The 21451-nt window shown below is 42.8% G+C and overlaps 1 protein-coding gene across 1 annotated transcript in view; it reads left to right on the top strand.

Moving 5' to 3' along the window:
• The window catches only part of MTX2 (metaxin 2), a 42178-nt gene that overhangs the window by 5868 nt on the left and 14859 nt on the right, over positions 1-21451 (top strand). Inside the window, exons 2-3 of the mRNA XM_079982808.1 lie at positions 12037-12084; positions 13141-13187. Of these exons, the coding sequence (XP_079838934.1) occupies positions 12037-12084; positions 13141-13187 (95 nt within the window). The remainder of the gene's footprint in view (positions 1-12036; positions 12085-13140; positions 13188-21451) is intronic.

The following is a 21451-nucleotide window of genomic DNA, read 5'->3' as shown; positions in this document are numbered from 1 at the left end:
CTGCTTTGGGTGATTGCATATATGATAGCAGTCCACGGGAAAGTTATTGCCACTGCTCAGGAAATTGCCTTACCTTAGAATAAGTGACTATTTCTGTTAAATGTTTGTAAATTCTTTTCTTGTAAGGTACTCAGCACAATGCAAGGCTTTGCTTAGAAGCTGATAAATGTTTTGGATACTTTGGAAATATCAGTAAAATAATAATCCTTTTGCTGTTGATACCTACTGTTAGAAGATTAAAATGGATCCCACCAAATCTTCCGGAAGACCATCTCCTGGATTGTTACATAAATCTCCAAAGTCCTGTTGCACTGCAAGGACATGTTCACCATATGGCCCATCATAATCTAGTGTTTCAGAAGTGAGTGGAATGAAAAATATTAAGAGCCAATCTGTAATATTGGTTATAGATACAGTGGTTCAAACTTTTGCTGAGCCATAAGGCTCTCTGGATGGTCTTAGATAAGTCCCTTTTTCTTTGCTTGACCTTCCTCCAAAGGTGTGTCAGGATCATAGAATTGTACAGTTGGAAGTGGCCACGAGGGTTGTTTAGTCTAGCTCTCTGCAATGCAGGAACATTTCCCCCAACGTGGGGCTCAAACCCACAACCCTTAAACTGAGAGTCTCATGCTCTACTGACTGAGCTGTCCTGGCGTAAGGTCTATTGTTGTGAGAATATAATGGGGATGGATGAGCAGAACCTTGTATACACCACGCTGTGCTCCTTTGAAGGAAAGGCAGGATACAAATGTAATAAAAGAATTGGATATCCAGTACTCCTTCATATGTACTGCATTGAACATCTGAAGGCAGCCCTGTTTAGGGAAGTTTTTAATATTTGATGAATTATTGTATTTTAATCTTTTGTTGGAAGCCACCCAGAGTGGCTGGGGAAACCCAGCCAGATGGGTGGGGTATAAATTATTATTATTATTATTATTATTATTATTAATTTTATTATTTATTATTTATTATTACAATAGTTGAAGTTCATGTATTCATCACTTTAACCCAATGGGGCTTTAGTGTTCACACAGATGTCATTCAGAAATAGAAATAAATGAGAATCTGAATAAGTACCTCTTAAAAGGATAATGGATTTATTTTCTGTTTCTCTGTTTTCTGTAATACCAGGTCCCTTATTTTGTATGCATGGTGGTGCATTCATAATTGAGAAAGTTTTTATATCGGTAATAAAAATGAAATTTGATTGGCTAGTAATAGAAGGTCCTGTTCGTGAAAACAATCACTTTGTCATGCAGTTCCAATTAACTGAAACTGCTGTGGTGATATAGCAGCTATAAAACATTGATATTCACTGCATGTGCATTAAAACTGCTCTAGGGTGATTATATTATATTTTAATTTTTTGAAATGTATTTAGGAGATTTTTCTTGGCCCAACATTGGGTCATGACTTTTGTCTGGATGTTGACTCCCCGCCCCCCTTCTTTAATGGCCTTCATCGTCTCTGGAGAAAGTGTATACAGTCTCTCCCGGTCTTAATAGCTTTGCTTTTCATGCTTGTTCATCTGGACTCCTTTAAAAGCACAGAGAATGTTAGTTTTCTAAAACATTGCCCCCTCCACTTGGGAAGTTGCGTTTGTTTGAACATGCTGAGCAGAGTCTGTTGCTCTAATGCACTAATGATTAAATATAAAATGATGACCAAATCATTTAAGAAGCGATAAGAGGCTTTTCGCGATTATGTTGACTGGGTAATGAAGAAATCATTTGCTTGCGTTTCTTTCTGCAAAATCTTACGGGTTTTAGCTGCGGATCAGCACAACACTGCTTTCTCACACCAGGGAAGCAACGTATTTTCCTCTGTAATGTTATAAATGGTAATCGTATGCCTTTATTTCAAACTGGTTGTCACACAAGGCAGTGCCGTGTTCTGTTTTGTGGAGACGTCTAGTGTAACCTGTTCTCCCATAGACACGTGACGATTTATAGAGATTAATCGTATATGTATCACTCTCAGGATAAGAAAATGAATTTCCCATGCCACTTGGAAAGTGAACATCTTGGTTTTCAGATGGTATCAGACCTTAATCTTTCTTAAAGCAGCAACTTTGCTGAAATATCAGCTCGATAGTGTTAGGCCAGAAAAAAAAACTGTTGCAGATGTGATAGATTAGTGGATGCAAAGAAGAGAGAATTTTCCTAAGCTCTCATTCGCTCTTTGTAAATGAAAAAGAAAATGAGGGGATTTTCTTTTCTGTGGTTGCTGCAGTGGGTGGGGAAGAGGGACATATTTATTTACCAAAGTTGAGAGATTTCCTTTCTAATCTTATACTGTGAGAAATGACTTAAAATGAAAACAAAAGCCAGACATTCACTGCATGCTGGCTGATCCCTTATATTTGCCAGACGTTCCCCTTCCGAGCACCACAGAGTTGTTTAAAAATAAATCTCTTCCATGTAATTTTGATGTATGAGGTTGAACCCTGATTGCACTCATAATAAATATGTAGAATGCCACACAAAGTGCTTTTGTAGACAAAAAGCTACCTCTCTCCAATAAGGATTCAAGTAACAAAGCAGACAGGATAACAAATGTGCCTATGTTAAACTAAAAAAACACAGTATTAAATTGACATGTTGTACAATGTCTGCGACCAAAGTGTTGAGAAAATTTGGATATAAAAGGAAATCCCTCAAATACACAGATATGTTGGAAACCTTTTCATTTAACCAGTTATGTAAGCTGCATTTCCAACGTTTCTAATTTATATAACTTCTCCAAGGCTGAAATGGGTTTTCATTGATAAACCAATTCTTCAGATTCAGTAAAGGCAGCCTACCTTGAACAAATCTTTGGCAAGTGTCTGTCACAAACCATATTCAAAATTTGAGAGTACCTCTGTGATATACGCTGTAGTGCATACCCATCATTTGGTGGAGGTTTGCTATTCACTGTCTATTAACAGTCTATTAACTGTACAATCCTATACATGCCTAAAAGGTAAAGGGACCCCTGACCATTAGGTCCAGTCGTGACCGACTCTGGGGTTGCAGCACTCATCTCGCTTTATTGGCTGAGGGAGCCAGCATACAGCGTCCGGGTCATGTGGCCAGCATGACAAAGGTGCTTCTGGCGAACCAGAGCAACACGCGGAAACGCCGTTTACCTTTCCGCTGGAGTGGTACCTATTTATCTACTTGCACTTTGAGGTTCTTTTGAACTGCTAGATTGGCAGGAGCAGGGACTGAGCAACGGGAGCTCACCCCGTCGCGGGGACTCAAATCGCCGACCTTCTGATCGGCAAGTCCTAGGCTCTGTGGTTTAACCCACAGCGCTACCCGCGCCCCTATACATGCCTACACAGAACTAAATCCTATGGAGTTTAGTGGGGCTTCCTCTCTTGAACTTTTGTAGGAATGTAACCCAAATAGGGCTGAGTAATATCTTGTTTTCCACATCATGATATATCACCAGCTAAACATTGTGATATACCAATATATCACACTGTCTGAAATAAGTATGGAACTATGTAGAGCTGAACAGTAGGGCTGGGTGATATATGTTTTTCAACATTGCGATATATCACCAGCTAAGCTTTGTGTTATACTGATATACCATGATGTCTGAAATAAGGATGGAGCTGTGTAGAGGCACTGGCTGGCTTCACAGTTTTTCCTGCATTGTGATTTTTGCATAGCGCGCGCACACACACAAACACATATATGTTGCCAGGTGAAAAATGAGAAACTGATATCACAATATAGACTTCAAACTGGTTTTGAGTGATATATAGGCCAACCCTAACATGTGTCATGATGTGTTACCAGGTTAAAAATTATGAAACCAATATCACAATATGGGCTTCAAACTGGTTTTGTGTGGTATATTATATATCGCCCAACCCAAAGCCCGAGTTGCAGAATGATCAACAGCACAGCATAGGAAGGCAAGTAGAATTGCAAGCCGGATTATAGCCTATAGAGCCAGGTATCCTCCCTGTATCTGTCCAAGAGGGCAACTGGCAGTATGAAGAGCACATCTTGAGCTGCATACTGGGCCATAATATCAGATACCTGACAGCAGCATATAAGCAAGTACAGTCGTACCTTGGATCCTGAACGCCTTGGTACTTGAACGTTTTGGCTCCTGAACGCCGCAAACCTGGAAGTGAGTGTTCTGGTTTGCGAATGTTCTTTGGAACCCAAATGTCCGACGGGGCTTCCGCGGCTTCCGATTGGCTGCAGGAGCTTCCTGCAGCCAATCAGAAGCCGTGCTTTGGTTTCCGACCATTTTGGAAGTGGAACGGACTTCCGAGGTATGACTGTACTCTGGTTTTGGAATTATGTTATCAGACGTATATTAACAAACTGGCACTTAGGTTTATGAGGAGAGGGAAAGAGCAAAGAAAACAAACTCATGTGAGCCAGTGGAATACTCTTAAGAATAATTGAACACTTATCTTGTCGAGTAGGCGACCAGGTTGTTACCCATTATTTTTTTTTAAAGGCCATGTGTTGGATCCAGAATTCACTCCTGTCAGTGAGAGCACCCCCAAGGGCAGTTGCATTCAGAGGATGCCCCTGCTAGTGGGATGGGAGGTTACTTTTTGCTAGTTTTCCCCTACCCCCGGAAGCCCCCAGTGCCATAGAGGGTTGAGTGACTTTCAGGCCTTTGGTGGCACTGGGGGTTGCAGGTGGAGGGGGAACCTGCAAAAGTCGCATTGCCTCTGTCTGCCAGCTTGAGTCCTCACCTGTATCAAAAGCCTTCCCATTCTATCTGCAGAAGGTGAACTCTGGATCCTGTGCCATGTTTTTTCTTGTACAGTGGTACCTCGGGTTACAGATGCTTCAGGTTACAGACACTTCAGGTTACAGACTCCGCTAACCCAGAAATAGTACCTCGGGTTAAGAATTTTGCTTCAGGATGAGAACAGAAATTGTGTGGCGGCGGCAGCAGGAGGCCCCATTAGCTAAAGTGGTACCTCAGGTTAAGAACAGTTTCAGGTTAAGAACGGACCTCCAGAACGAATTAAATTCTTAACCCGAGGTACCACTGTACCATGATCCCAGTTGAGTTTTGGGCATGGGGTTGCATCCAGAGAACTGAGCAGGAGGGAAATTTCTGCTGCTTCCGTTTGCAAATTCTTGCACGAGAGGAACACTCTAATACAGTAGATAGGTTCTGCATTATGCTCTGCAAGCAGAATAGCATTTTGGGATTTTGTTGAGTGAAAAATGTAAAAAAATCGTTTGTGAAAGATGTACTTCCATGAGCTTAAGTTCTCCTTATGTGGGAAGCTACCTTTGGACCTAAACTATGGATTTTAACTAGAATTTGTCATTGGGCTAGCAACTGATTTACTGTGCTATTCTCGGTAATTACTCAGAAGTAAAGTTCAGTGGCACTTACTCTCTCTAAGTGTGTATAGGATTGCAGCCTCAGTTAGGGCGAGGAAAGATGATAGATGTGTTCACCTACTTCTGAACCCAGGAATATTTTTCATTTTCAAAATAAAGTGTATGTGTGGGGGAGGGGTTTGCTACATTTTTAAGAGCCTTTGAATCTCCATCTAAATGAACTTGTTTTCTTGACCCTTTCTGGCGAAAGGTCTGAGTACATCTTGAAATTGATCGTGCCTTCATATAGGTATTTACGTTGGATGACGATGATGAGGCAGCTAATTCATAAAGGGATGTATTTGTGCATTCTTTATTGATCACTCCTAATGGATGAGAGTTCTTTTTAACTGTTGTTCCAAACTGACTGCAGGCTTATTGAAGTAATAAAGGCTAGTTTAAAATTATCAGCATTTTCATGTGCCTGTGAGGCAGTAGAAGTATGGTTTAAAATTAACTTTTCTATTTTTAAAGGATAGCAAACAGGTGGTAGATTTGCCTATGCGTCTTTCTAGGAAACAGGTCATTAAAAAAAAAAAATCTCCTGTGGAATCCATAGCCTTCCAGTCGTTGTTTGACTCCAACCTCCAGCATTGCTAAATAATAATAATTATTATCATTTATTTATTTATTTCATAAAATTTACACGCTGTTTGATTGAAAAACCCTCACAGTTGTTGCAGATATGGCCATCTCTAATGGCCACAGGTGACGGCAGTTGTGGTCTAGGAACATCTGGAGATGTTCCACAGGTTCCACATCCCGGCCAATGTAAGTCCTGCTGGGACAAGTGCTGCCTGCTGACCCAGCATGACCCCTGCTCAGTTGGGTTGTGAAAGTTATGCTGGGCGATCCCTGGCTGAGCCAGGATGAAGATGTATTGTTGGTGTGGTCCAGGCTCACTGAGGACAGCCCAATATCCGTCCATTCCAAATTTACTGTACTCATACTGACTGATTTTGGGTATGGATTGTGCTGTAAGTCTTCCTAGCTTTTGCTGAGCTTCACAAGTGTATTGGCAAGGCAGCTACAGCAGTGGCTTGCCTCGTCAAAAGGGTATGGGCGAACGTGATGCCAACGATCAATACCAAGACCAAGGTTTACCAGGCTTGTGCGTTGAGCACGTTGCCCTAAGTGAGTTGTGGGCAACTTACAACTGCCAGGAGCGACGCCTCAATGCCTTCCACATGCACTGTGCCTTGATGATTTGGGGCATCATATGGCAGGACAAAGAGGTGCTTTCCCAAGCCCACATCCCCACATGTTTGCACTCCTGTCTCAGCGATGTCCACGCTGGCTCGGTCATGTCCGCAGAATGGAAGATGGCAGGTTCCCCAAGGATGTGCTCTATGGGGAGTTGCCTTCAGGCACCAGGCCTGTTGGCAGACCAGCCCGACACTATGTCTGCAAATGAGACATGGAGGCTGGCAACATCAGCCCTGCCATGTGGGAATTCCTTGCAGACAACTGCAATGCCTCGAGACAGACAATCTAAGTTGCGTTCCCATAGCAGTGACCAGAGGAGGAATGACTGGTGGGAGGAGTGTGGCGTTCGTACGGCGCCCCCGGTCGTCTCACGGACTATTCACCCGTACACCACTAAACCACTGCCACCAACCAGATTCCCCCTGGTAAAATCACTTCAGTCTCAGTCAGCTTCTCAATTAATAAAGAAGAGTGTATTTTATTTCAGACACAAACAAAACTTTTAAGGCATTCCAAATGTTGTTGCTCTTTACTTTCTTAGTCTTATATTCCTCTCTCTATCTCTTCTACCTCCCCACACTCAAGAACCCACTGGCCTAACTATCTCTTTATTACCAACTGCCTTTCCCAACCAGCCAACCCACTAAATCCAACCAATTACCCACCCACAACTCCCATCCAACTCCTCCTCGAACTCCTCCCAGAACTGGTTTTATAGTCCCACTGACTCCACCCCCCTGGGTCCTGACTGGGCAACCTGGTTAACTATTTCCCCTCTCATATCTGTTAACGTCACAATGAGTGCAGAGAGAAGAAATGGCATGGTGCATCTGCAGCAGCACAACCAGATGCCTTCATCTGCCCCAGCTGCAACAAAACATGTCTCCCCTATATTGGGCTCTACAGCCACAGCAGGTGCTGTAACTCTCCAACGGTTTGATTTCACCCGCCAAACGTGCACGCCTCCATTGTCTCCTGAGACTGATGGATGCCAACCCAGACTTCCTAGCTGTGGAGAAAGATCACACAGATCAGTCCATAAAGTTCTCCTCTCTCCTGTGAATAAGGCATTGATATATTTTGCTAGCAAAGGACTTCTTTTCTCTCAAGTCTTAATTTCTACTAACTAGGATGGCCAGAGGTCAAACTTTCATGTGTTGTCCACCTTCGTGCCGCAAAGCAGGCAACCTGTACGGGCAAAATAACAAGAATATTGTGCTTGCATCAGGTATGTATGTTTGGGAAAAATAGACATGTTTTTGTGGTGGAAACAGGAAAAGGAAGGACCTTGGTGAAATGCTACAAAGCTTACAGAGGTGCTTAGGTGTCTCTGTGGAAATCTACGTTCAATCTTTACATTTGCGAATAAAACCAAATACTACAAAATGCTCTAAGTCTCCAGTCTTCCAAAGGAATCCATATCCAAGCCAGCACTACTCCTGAAGCTTCTTATTGCTTAGAGCAATGAGCATCATTGCAAGTCATTCTTGACGCTTCCCCCTTCAAACTAAAACCAGTTTTCATTTCTTGAGTCGCCAGCCATGTGCTTGGCTTTCACCCTTCCCCTCCCTTCCCCTGGCATTAGTGTGATTTAGGTGAGATGGGCAAATAACAGCTAAAGACCGAAAGAATCTAGTTGCTGAAGGATAAACTTGGTTTGACTTCATTATTAGACAAATGATAAGTTTGTGTGGACTTATTATAACATTAATCAACCTGATGGATTGGAAATATGACAGAACTGAAGCAGCGTGTAATATTAGTGCCTATTATTCTACAAATTATGCCTTCACCTATTGTTCGCAAGGCAAGAGTCATGCTGTATATTAAAAAATGTTGTGTGCATATTTTCCCCTCTCTTGTTAAGATACCTCCCACCTCTTCACAGTTCTCATTGTTTTTCTTGCTCTTGCTAATTTGGAGGCTGTTGCCTTAAATCCAAAGATCAGAAAAAGCATGAGTAATACTGGGGAGCTGTCCTTCGTTTAAAATGAATTGATTGCTTTTATTTGGGTTTATAGCCAACCCCTCCATTCCAGAAGCTCAGAATGGGCAACAAAAGCAACCCCCTCCCAGAAGAAAAATAATAATGGAATTCGCTGAAGTTTCTCTATGCTTCTTCTGTTTAATCCTGACCCTCAGAGGCTATTCTAAAAACCGGCCATGAAAATCTTCTGAATGCATTAATACAGTGGTGCCTCGCAAGACGAAAAGAATCGGTTCCGCGATTCTCTTTGTCTAGCGGTTTTTTCGTCTTGCAAAGCAAGCCCATTGACGGCTTAGTGGATTAGCGCTATTAGCGGTTTAGCGGCTTTTAGCGGCTTATCGGCAGAGCGGATAAGCGGATAAGTGGCTTAGCGGCTTAGAAAAAGGGGGGGGAAGGAAAAAACCCCCGCAGGAACTCGCAAGACATTTTCGTCTTGCGAAGCAAGCCCATAGGAAATTCGTTTTGCGAAGCACCTCCAAAATGGAAAACTCTTTAGTCTAGCGAGTTTTCCGTCTTGCGAGGCATTCGTCTTGCGGGGCACCACTGTACTTCCATCAGCTTTATGGACTGGCAACTCAGTTATGCTGTCTATTTGTATGGGTGGAATCTAGAGTGGTCCTTCAGTTCATGGTGAAAACAGGGATCGTGTAGAGGCTTCCCAAGGAAGGGGGAAGGAAAAGATTTCAGTTGATTTTCCCTTCCATGACTCCCATGCTGTTCAGAAGGATCCCCCAACCTCTCTTCTTTCAAGGGGCACAGGAATTGTTTATATTATTATTAACTGTACTTATTAAAAACAAGCTTCTAAAACTAATTTTTCCTGTTCAGTACTCTGTAGAAATCTTTATACAGTACATTTGTGTTGCCTCTCTCATCTCCAGAATTTATTTCTCCAGGGTGCAAGCTTTGGTGTTAAAGTAATAAATGTTGTAACGAAAGAAAGTTTCGCTATAACACTTGGATATGATTAGTTTTTTTCCAGGCGCATAGAGTTACAGATGTGTGTGAATGTATTTAATATTAAAGGTCAGGTTGCATTTGTGATACTAGATGCTTTACGGTCCTGTCCAACTTTTCTGAAAAGACAGGCTAGTATATTGCAAAAAGTGGAAGGGGCAAATAATTATACGCTAGAGTGGTTTTGTTAGTATTCTGGTTTCTGGATCATGTAGAGAGTAATGTTTCTGACTGCAGCAAAAGCATTAGTTGTGGTAATTAAGTTGAGCCAATCATTTAAAGTTTATTTTATATATGAAAATGATTTGTATCCTGTGTATCCAGCCAAGTGGTATCTAAAGCAGCTAAATTGAACAGTATCTTAATTTTTACTCATAGACAACGCATTTGAATGCGGATTAGTTCAGTGTGCAATTCGGGCATTCAGGCCACCATGCCTTTTAACCACACACTGCAAAGTGTACGGCGGCTGGCAGTGCTAGCCTATCAGTACTGCTGATCAGTTGTTCAGTGATATGCATTCGTATGGTGCATGATGAATTGGTGAGACGCAAATTCTCAAGAGTAAAGACAATTTATACTCCCTTGTTTCCCCTTTTAATATAGCATAGCGAAGAAATGTTGTACGCAACTGCTTTTCACGGTGGGTTTTAAAAAGGCATCTTTCCCTGCTCCCACAATTTTCATTGGTTGCCATTTCATCATAGTTTTATCTTTATGTCGCCTTTCTGCACACTCACAAACAAACAATAAACAAACAAACGTGCTAAAAGTGGCTTACCAGAAAGAGAATAGCAACACATCTCAAAATCAGCAATCGGAGGAGCAATTTCATCATAACAGGAATAATGAGACAGCAGCTTAATAGCAAATATATCAACAGTGTACATTACACATCCCGGCAACAGCAGAAACAACAAGGGAGCTTGACAGTTTTATTTTGGTCCTGTAAACGCACCTCCCGTGATGTTCCTCCCACATATATTTCATGTGAATCTTATCTTTATGAATGGCTCCATATGTGTTTAGCTTCCCAGACAACTTTTTAAAGTAAAGCTGGTTTAAAACAAAACAACAAAGCAAAGCAAAGCACACATACTAAACTTTTCTTCCACTCTCAAATTCTCAGTTCTTCAAACATTATTCTCCTGCTGCTTCACTTGAAAGGCGAGAGAGCCTGTTAAGAATATTTTGGCACCTTCTTCAGAAGGTGTACTCCCTTGTGCATGAATGCATCCTCCTTCAGCATATTCTTCCATTTCTTTAATGCTTGATGGTGTTTCATTCAAAACTTAAGTGTGTATTTTGACGCTTCCTCCCCCCCTTCATCCTTTTCTCAACCATGTCAATATCAATTTGATTAACTCTTCTAAAACATGTCATCTTCGCCAGTAACCTGTTTGCCACTTTATCTAGGCTTCACCTTTATATTATCTGGGTTTTAATTTTGCAGCGCTAGTTTGCCAGGCCTTTTCCACTTCACTGAGGTCGAAACTGAATTTGGCATAAATGCATCTAACTTTTGCAGGGTTGTTGTTGTTTTTAAATGCAAATGGCGTCAGCTGAGTGGGGAGCTGGTAACTGACAGGGTCAGAGAAGGGTGGAATCTTAACCATTTTGTCCTGCTGGCATATTGGACTCAATCCCTCTTCTGAAGCTGTTTGCAGAAAGGAGAATAAAGGGGTTAGGGCAATTGGATGTAGATGGGCTTACCTGTAGTGAGAGGGTAGAGAAGCTCATGACCACATGTTGTCGTGATTGGTAGGTATTTTGTGGTTTTGCCATTTTATATTGTTTTGATTGATTTATTGTGTTTAACATACTTGTAACAGTCAGTATCCAGCTAAACAGATCCACTACTGGATCTGCTTGTGAAAGGATCTGCTTGTGAAAGGATTTCTGCTTGTGAAAAGCAACTTTCCCTCTCCTCTTCCCTGCCCCACACCTTTCCAAATCTGCTCTGGATGATTGGAGGAAATCCCCAAAAGTGATTGAGGATAGGGAAGAGAAGTTCTGTGGTGCAGATGGAAACCCTTGTACTAACAGATCTGTTTAGCTGGATACCACCCATTGTATCTTTCTTCTTTGGGGTCCTTGGGCCCCAAAGTGGTATATAAATATATTATAACAGTAACATACTCTAATGGTTTGGCAGATGTGCGATTTGATGTGTGTCATATAATAGGCATGTTATGGTGCTTATATTGGTAAATGTTTATTAAGGTGCAGATCTTGACGCCTCGCCTGTCTAGGACAGGGTTTCCCAGACTTGGGTCTCCTGCTGTTTTTTTTGGACTACAACTCCCATCATCCCTTGCTATCAGGACCAGTGGTCAGGGATGATGGGAATTGTAGTCTCAAAAAACATCTGGAGGGCCGAGGTTGAGGAAGCCTGATCTAAACAGAGAGGGTTCTGGTGTTTTTTGTTTTTGTTTTTAATAATAAAAACCCCTAATGACTAATGCTCATTTTGGCTTCTTTAAATTCTGAATGAATCCAATTCTTTTCTTTCTCCTTCTGCAGCTGCAGAACCTTGGCCTCAGAACGCAGCATTGTATCAGCCGCTGAAAGGTAAGTACTTTATTTTTTGCACTTAACGGGGGGGGGGGGGCTTCATTAAATATGCAGCGATGTAATTAACTGGAGCCTGGCGAGTGCGAAGGGGGGGGTAAGTGGGGAGAAAGAACCTTGTTAAAACGAGCATCCTTTGTGGTGGTCGTCCGGCCATAGGTTTTTGCTAAACTTGTACCTGCCAATATAAGCCAGCTATTCATGGCCTTATAAGGTCCTTGGTTTATTATTGACTCATTATATTGGCTGCTGTAGGCAGTGTAAAATGATGTGGTTTGCAGGCCCAGTTGGCAGATTTACCGCGCCAATAGCTGAGGCAGCAGATTTTTGAAGTCTTGTGGTAAAGTGGGCTCCCGGTAAAAAGGAACTGTTAAAATGTATAGGCTAGGATGGTTCAGGCTCCCTTTAGCAGCTCTTCATATATCATCAGATCACATTATGGCCCCCATTTGGGGCTCAGCAGCCTGCTACAGTTGTCAGAAGACTGCAAAGTAATGAAGACTAATAGGTAGCAGCCCTAGTCTTCTAAGCATGGGATTTTTATTGCTGTGTACTTGTCATCTTTCTTTTGTGTGACAGACCTAGACACAGTGTGCAATATTAACTGCAAGCTGGTTTATATATATATATTTCTGTATGCTTTTACTTTTTAGCAAGAGGAATTATGAAGTTGTTTGTTTTTATTTCTATTAGGAAATGAATAATTGCCCGTTTATTTTATTTTTTTAAAAGAAAAAGCCGAAGGCATGCGCACACACAAGAACTTACACACACACACACACACACACACACACACACATGCATATCAGTTAGGGATTTTAACTGTTGGGACCATACGATAAATTGCAGGGCAGAGCTAAAGGAAATATTTCTGAGACCACAGGCTTCCTAAAGCTACATTAATGTAATGGGGCATGTGATTCGTGTTAAATCAGTTTGTCTCCTTATGTTTGTACACCATTTATTTTTGCACCCCCAAATGATCTGCAATTATCCATTGGGGAAGGAGTCATTATTTCCAATAATTGTCCTGCACTTTATTTCTTTATTTTACAGACGAACAAGTTTTGCTTTCTGATAATGCTGCTTGTCTTGCTGTTCAGGTAAAAGCATCGTTCTACTTTCCTACTTGGCACGTGTTAATGTATCCGAGAACAACTGGCCCCATCCACTGAACATTTCATTAATGCATGCCCTACTGAAATGAAAAAGGACTTTTGCACCGTTGTGTTGTATTGTGTTCCCGTTGGATGTTCACGGGCAATGCTCTTTTCTCTCTGGAGGCGGAGCAAAAATGTGAAGCGAAATATTTTATCGCACTTCAGCTGCGTCTAGACAACGTGGTAAGCCACAAACCAGGGCTTACTGTGAAAGAGTAGCATGCCAATACATGCTTCCGAATTGTTCCCACCGTGATTGTGTTAGCATGAGTAGGAATAACAAACCACGAGCCTTCTCTCTCTCTCTCTCTCTCTCTCTCTCTCTCTCTCTCTCTCTCTCTAAAATGTCAAGGGGAAGGAAGATGCAGAATTGCAGCTGAAAATGTTTGAGGATTTAAGGTGAAATTGAGAAAGATAATAAACTTACATTTAATTGGCTAAAAGGGTTGTTGAAAAACTGTAAAATAAGGATGCAAAAAGGGTGAGGTATGGGGAAGTCCGAGAAAGGAGGCTTATGAAAATGAGGTTAAGAATTTATATTTGTGTGTTTCTCTGTACTGATTGATGTTTTATGTTGTGGTTGTCGTTTTGTTTTAAAATTGGAAAACTAATAAAAATTATTATAAAAAAAACAAACAAACCACGAGCCTTGGCGTTCCGTGAGGTCCGAACCAGCCCTTGTGGTTTGTTTCTCTCCAAGCGTGCTGTGACCCGGAAGCCAAGAACAAACCTTGGATTCAGATTGCGGTTTCTTTGAAAAGAAATGTCACTATCGCTGTGCATCGCATTAAGTCCTGGCTCATGGTTTGCTGCTTCCTCTTGCATTAGGGTAGGAACGCGCTGATGGATGATTGGGTAGCATGAACTCGGATGCCATTCTGTCATGGCAAGCTATGGTTTAGGGCTTGTCATGGCATCCAAACAGGACTGCTGTTCCCACCTTAGGCGTTGTCAGTGACATTTGGGCCAATCATCCATGACAAGACGTACTTTTTGAGAGAGGAGCAGCAGGACACAAGGTAGCAAGCGGCAATATTGTCCCTAACACAGGATGAGCTCATGTATTTTATCCAGAACCGTACGAGTACAGCATTAGATGTCTTGCAATCTGCACTGACTCAAAGCAGGGCCTTAAGTGTAGCTGCCCCTCATAGACTCATAGAATTGTAGAGTTGGAAGGGACCCTAAGGATCATCTGGTCCGGGGGTCAGCAATCTTTTTCAGCTGTGGGCCAGTCCACCGTCCCTCAGACCATGTGGTGGGCCGGACTATATATTTTTTTGGGAAATGAACAAATTCCTATACCCCACAAATAACCCAGAGATGCATTTTAAATAAAAGCACACATTCTACTCATGTAAAAACACGCTGATTCCCGGACTGTCCGCGGGCCGGATTGAGAAGGCGATTGGACTGCATCTGGCCCACGGGCCTTAGGTTGCGTACCCCTGATCTAGTCCAACCATCTACAATGCAGGAATCTTTCGCCCAGCCTTGTTCTGTGGAACATTTCTGCCAAAATACAACACTAACCCCAGCCTTCCTAGCTGGATGAATAGGTCTCTGCTATGAGTGCCTGTTTACTATTGGTGTGTGTTTTTTAAAAAATCTGCTGCTATTTTGCATATAGTTTTAAACTATTTTTAGCTGTTTTTATTGTCCTCTGTCCATTGCCTTGGGATGTGTGTGCAAGGAGATAAATAGACAATAATATATCCATATACAGTGGTACCTCAGGTTAAGTACTTAATTCGTTCCGGAGGTCCGTTCTTAACCTGAAACTGTTCTTAACCTGAAGCACCACTTTAGCTAATGGGGCCTCCTGCTGCTGCCGGAGCACGATTTCTGTTCTCATCCTGAAGCAAAGTTCTTAACCCGAGGTATTATTTCTGGGTTAGCGGAGTCTGTAACATGAAGCGTATGTAACCTGAAGTGTATGTAACCCGAGGTACCACTGTACACCCCCCCTTCCATATCTGTAGGCTTCCCACTGATGTCATTTGGATATTTATCCTCTGCTATATTTTATAGCTGACCCACCCAAGTTCATGCTTTTGCAGTCAGAGGAGTATTTGTATACAAAATTAAACCCTTATACTCTGTAAAAGTTTATATGCAAGAACTAGCAGCCTCTGGTGCCTTATTCAGAATTAAAATTGGGTAGGATGCCCAGTTTTTCCATAAGCATTTGCTGAAGAAGTGGTTTGGATTAGCATTACATGCAAACTGAGCCAAAGTCAAAGTGAAAAAGGATATTTTATGTGTCATAGAGGGAAGATACAAACTTAATACTACTTGGAATTGTACTACAGTCGTACCTTGGTTGACGAATGCCTTGCGACTTGAACGTTTTGGCTCCCGAACACTGCAAGCGCAGAAGTGAGTGTTCTGGTTTGCGAACGTTCTTTGGAACTCGAATGTCCAATGGGGCTTTTGCAGCTTTCACGGCTTCCGATTGGCTGCGGGAGCTTCAATCAATTGGCTGCAGCCAATCGGAGGCCTTGCCTTGGCTTCCGAACATTTTGGAAGTTGAACGGACTTCCGGAACGGATTCCATTTGACTTCCGAGGTAGCACTGTACTTGGAATTTGAAACAAACAGATGTGAACCACCCTGAAACCTCTGTGTATAGGGTGGTGTATAAATTCAATAAATAATAATAATAGTAATGTCTTCAGAGCTGAACAGCGCTGTTAAAAAGGTGTTTTGTTTTCTCTTTTCTCATTTATAAATGGGGGGGGGGGAGGGAACAGTGATGTAACTGTTTGCAGTGTTGAAAAAACAAAGTTCATAATCGTTGTGAAATGTTTCCATGCTCTGTATTAAAATGACACTCTAAAACGTAAGCAAAAAGACCTAAAACCGAGGGTGATAGCCAGTCTTAGTTATACTCAAGAGTAGACTTCATGAAGTCAATGGACTTGAAAGTCTATTGATTTTAATAGGTCCACTCACTGGACATTGATCTAGGACAAGTGAGTAAGAACTAAGTGAGATTTACAGCACAGTCCTATACATGACTACTCAGAGGCAGGAATCCTAGGCACATGTACTTGGGAATATGACCTACTGTGTCTGAATGGGAGTTACTTCTGAGTAAACATGTACAGGATTGTGCTTATCAGAAGGCATAGGTAAAAGGTAAAGGTACCCCTGCCCATACGGGCCAGTCTTGCCAGACTCTGGGGTTGTGCGCCCATCTCACTTAAGAGGCCAGGGGCCAGCGCTGTCCGGAGACACTTCCGGGTCACGTGGCCAGCGTGACATCGCTGCTCTGGCGAGCCAGAGCCGCACACGGAAACGCCGTTTACCTTCCCGCTGGTAAGCGGTCCCTATTTATCTACTTGCACCCGGAGGTGCTTTCGAACTGCTAGGTTGGCAGGCGCTGGGACCGAGCAGCGGGAGCGCACCCCGCCGCAGGGATTCGAACCGCCGACCTTTCGATCGGCAAGCCCTAGGCGCTGAGGCTTTAACCCACAGCGCCACCTGCGTCCCATGAAGGCATACAAAGGCATACAAAGATGTAAAGGTTTATTAAAAGTAATACATAACAATAAAGCCCAAAATGTAAAAAGTCACATTCAGAGAAATGTTTGAAAAAAGCAAGAAATTTACATGTTAGTAAAACTATGCTGCAATCTTTTTAAAAAGTGTTTTTCAATTTTTAATTCAAAAAGGGGTGTTAGATGGGGGAAGTGAATAAAGTACATAAATAATACTAATTTTGATGGGTGACACTGATCACAAGCACCCCCAATTATGGGGCACAATTGTAGTTAATAATATTGATTTCCACAAATGTGGAAAGCGCTGTTATTTTGATAAGCAAATATTAGTATAATATATAATCATTTTAGCTAATCCTTGGATAAAGAAGTAGATTACACCATTAAAAGTTTTAAACCCTATATTATAGTTTTTGGAATACACATGTGTATATAGAGCAAGTGTTAATAATTACTTTCATCAGCATAATAATATTTTTAAAACAAGGTCCCGTCCCCCCCCCCGCCGAAGGAGTATATTGTTTGATTATTTCCATTTTGTTGTTCTACACATGCCACTTAGATGATAAATTAACCATAATATATTAAAAGAACGTCTTTATCTTCAATATTCTTTGGTCTGACAGCTGATAGTAGCCATGACTATAAATATGATTTCAACAGATATCTGATTTTAAACTTTATGGAACAATTTTCTTTGATGTAAGGGGATGGTATCTGTTTTAAGAATCTGTATTAAGAATACACTGCTGATTCATTTTTTTTTTAAAAAAAACATACTTATTTTTCTAAATAATAATATTGCTCCAATCTGTTAAGGTTAGTTTACTAGCTATTTTTAAGCAATGACTAATGAAAATATCAGTCTGGTTATCTCTTTCTGATGTTCAGACTTGCATGTTGTGGTGGAGACAATGGTAATTATTATTTACTGAATTTATATACCAGCCTATACCCAGAGGTCTCAGGGCGGTTCACAGAACAAAACAATCCATTCTTCTTACATCTTGGTTAGATTGATGTGAAACTTAGTTGCGGTAAAAACGTAAAGGTAAAGGGACCCCTGACCATTAGGTCCAGTCATGGCAGACTCTGGGGTTGCGGCGCTCATCTCACTCTATAGGCCGAGGGAGCAGACAGCTTCCGGGGGTCATGTGGCCAGCATGACTAAGCCGCTTCTGGCGAACCAGAGCAGCGCACAGAAACGCCATTTACCTTCCCACCGGAGTGGTACCTATTTATCTACTTGCCCTTTGACGTGCTTTCGAACTGCTAGGTTGGCAGGAGCAGGGACTGAGCAACGGGAGCTCACCCCGTCGCAGGGATTTGAACTGCCGACCTTCTGATCGGCAAGTCCTAGGCTCTGTGGTTTAACCCACAGCGCCACCCGCGTACCACCCATAATGTGGAATGTGTTTCTTGTGGAGCTGCTTGATATATGGCCAGGCCATACAAAAATTGCCAGGTGCCAAGGCGCATTTTGCACCTGGCTATCAGCCACTTGTGACCAAGTTAAGATGCTTGGTCACTGGAATGGCTCCTGATGTCTTCTGGGTATCCATGGATCCCCAGCTAGGAGGGTCAGTTGTTTGGGATTCTGGGAGCTGTGGTCCAATAACATCTGGAGGCAGCTGGTTGGGAAGGTCATCATTTACAACAAGAGCCCCTTTCAGACATTTGGAAGGAGGGAGTTTCTGAAAGTAGTGGCAGGCTTTGTCTCCCCACCCCTGGACACATTTTGTCATACATCTGCAAGGCACCTATACAGTGGTACCTCGGGTTACATACGCTTCAGGTTACAGACTCTGCTAACCCAGAAATAGTACCTTGGGTTAAGAACTTTGCTTCAGGATGAGAACAGAAATCGTGCTCCGGTGGCGCGGTGGCAGCGGGAGGCCCCATTAGCTAAAGTGGTCTTCAGGTTAAGAACAGTTTCAGGTTAAGAACGGACCTCCGGAACGAATTATGTACTTAACCCAAGGTACCACTGTACTCCTGAGCATCTGAAAGGGTCTCAGGACGTTGATTAATCTGTGGTGTTTCAACCCTTGTCTCTTTCTGTGAGTGTGTGTGTCTGTTAATTTGTGAGTTTCACTACAAAGGTAAATAAGTTCTGTTGCACTTTAGAGTGAATGGCGGCAGGGGTGGGGTGGAAATGCTGTACGTTCAAATACTGGGATGCAGTTGGCGCTGTGGTCTAAACCACTGAGCTTCTTGGACTTGCCTATCAGAAGGTCGGTGGTTCGAATCTCTGCGATGGGGTGAGCTCCCATTGCTCTGTCCCAGTTCCTTCCAATCTAGCAGTTCAAAAGCATGCCAGTGCAATTAGATAAATAGGTACCACTGTGGCAGGAAAGTAATGGCATTTCCGTGCACTCTGGTTTCCGTCACGGTGTTCCTGTTGCAACAGAAGCGGTTTAGTCATGCTGGTCACATGACCCAGAAAGCTGTCTGTGGACAAACGCCAGCTTCCTCGGCCTGAAAGTGAGATGAGCGCCACAACACCATAGTCACCTTTGACAGGACTTAACCGTCCAGGGGTCCTTTACCTTTTACCTTTACCTTACATTCAAATACTGGAGTTTAAATGATCCAGGATTGCAAAAGCTCATACTCTGCCTGTAACTCCATTGCAGGCATATTAGTCCTTGTGGTCCAAACTTTGAGCTAGCTCAATAGCAAAAGCTGCAGCCATTTCATACTGAGTCCAAAGTTACCCAAAGTTAACTATTCCATTCTGTTTTTTTATTCCTACCCCCAGAAGATTTAAGTTGAAAGCCAGCCTCATTAGAATTCACTATAGTGGTTTGATATATGCCCCAGATACCATTCATTTACTACCGAAGTTCAGTTTTATCACTGTTGAATATGAGGAATTGCAAAAGGGGGGGAGACACCAATTAAAAGGGTTGAATTTTGAATAGCTTCCATTTAGAAGCTGTTTCTTTGTATGTGAGGGCGAATATATTTAGTACCAATTCAATATGATCCACTTCTGCCTTACTGTGCGAATAGCTAACAGTTAAGGAAGGCTGCATGAGTCTACTTTAGGTGGTCTTTTTCCTCATTCTGATTTCTTGATGTTTAAAAAATGGGATATCCTTGACAGTGTGAAAGTTTTAGACTGCAATCCTAATCAGCTGGGCTGGCTTCTGAGTAGACATTGCACTATTAGTATTGTTTCAGCTGTTCTTTTTCCATATGTTCTTCCTGCTTGAAATCAAGGGTAGAAGAGCATCTTGAAAAATAATTCCCAGCCTCTCTTTTTCTTGCCAAAGTGCAGGGGTTTTCAAACACTGGAGAAGTCAGGCTCTTGTCACTTAGCTTTCTGTGGGTTGTATCCAATGTTAGTCATACTCAGAGTAGAAGCACTGAAATTAATGGACATGGCTAACTTACACAATTAAAATTATTGGACCTGTTTCTGAGTAGAATTTAATTGGATACAACCTTTTGTCTTTTTTTGCACCATGAACTAGGAACACTCTGTAATAACACTGTTGGCATCTACAGTGGTACCTCGGGTTACATACGCTTCAGGTTACATACGCTTCAGGTTACAGACTCTGCTAACCCAGAAGTAGTACCTTGGGTTAAGAACTTTGCTTCAGGATGAGAACAGAAATCATGCAGCAGTGACACAGCGGCAGCAGGAGGCCCCGTTAGCTAAAGTTGTGCTTCAGGTTAAGAATAGTTTCAGGTTAAGAACAGACCTCCAGAACGAATTAAGTTCTTAACCTGAGGTACCACTGTATTTGCCAAACCTCCATTGAGGGACAATGGAGTGCGCCACCGGGGGTGAAGTCAAACTGCTGTGTTAGCAGCACCAAAGTGACCTCCCTGGGGTGCAAGCCTGGGCAGTGTGTATGGATTTGAAGGGAGCGATCTCTTGTCAGGGGCTTCCTTATAGTGAGTCTCACCTAGCACAGGCAGTGACATTCCACAGGCCTGGACAGAAGTCCCTTGTAGCCCCTTCTACCTGAGATGCCGTATTTTTCGCTCCATAAGGCGCACCGGGTCATAAGGCGCACCTAGTTTTTAGAGGGGGAAATCAAGGAAAAAAATATTATTCCCCCCCCCCAGCCCCAAAGAGCAGCGGACAGTCCCCCCCCCCAGCCCCAAAAAGCAAAGAAGCCAAGGCAGTGAGCGGTATCCATCCTGCTGGCTGTCTTGGCTTCCGCTTTAGCCCCGCTCAGCCTCTCCGGTTTAAGGAGCTCCCTTTAAGGAGCGCGCGGTTCCTGCGGGCTTTTCTACGAGGAGGGAGAAGGGACTGACTGGCTGCGTCAGTCGCCTCTGGGGAAAAGCCCGCAAGAGCCGCGCGGAGCTTGTGTGTGGCTCTTGGGGGCTTTTCCTGCCTGCCTCCCCACTGCATTCGCTCCATAAGACGCACACACATTTCCCCTTACTTTTTAGGAAGGAAAAAGTGTGTCTTATGGAGCGAAAAGTATGGTAATTTGCAACTGGCAGTGCAGCAAATTGAGATGTTTCCGAGTACAGTGGCGCCTCCGGTTACAAACTTAATTCGTTCCGGGGTTCCGTTCTTAAGCCGAAACTGCTTGTAACACGAGACGCGCTTTTGCTAATGGCGCCTCCTGCTGCTACTGTGCTGCCGGCGTGCGACTTCTGCTCACATCCTGGAGCAAAGTTCGCAACAAGGGGCATCTACTTCCAGGTCAGCGGAGCTCGTAACCTGCAGCGTTC

The sequence above is a fragment of the Podarcis cretensis genome (genome assembly GCF_951804945.1).
Source record: "Podarcis cretensis genome assembly, chromosome: 1".
Taxonomy (NCBI): Eukaryota; Metazoa; Chordata; class Lepidosauria; order Squamata; family Lacertidae; genus Podarcis; species Podarcis cretensis.
Note: the sequence above shows the minus strand (reverse complement) of the source record. Positions and strands in the feature narration are given on the sequence as shown.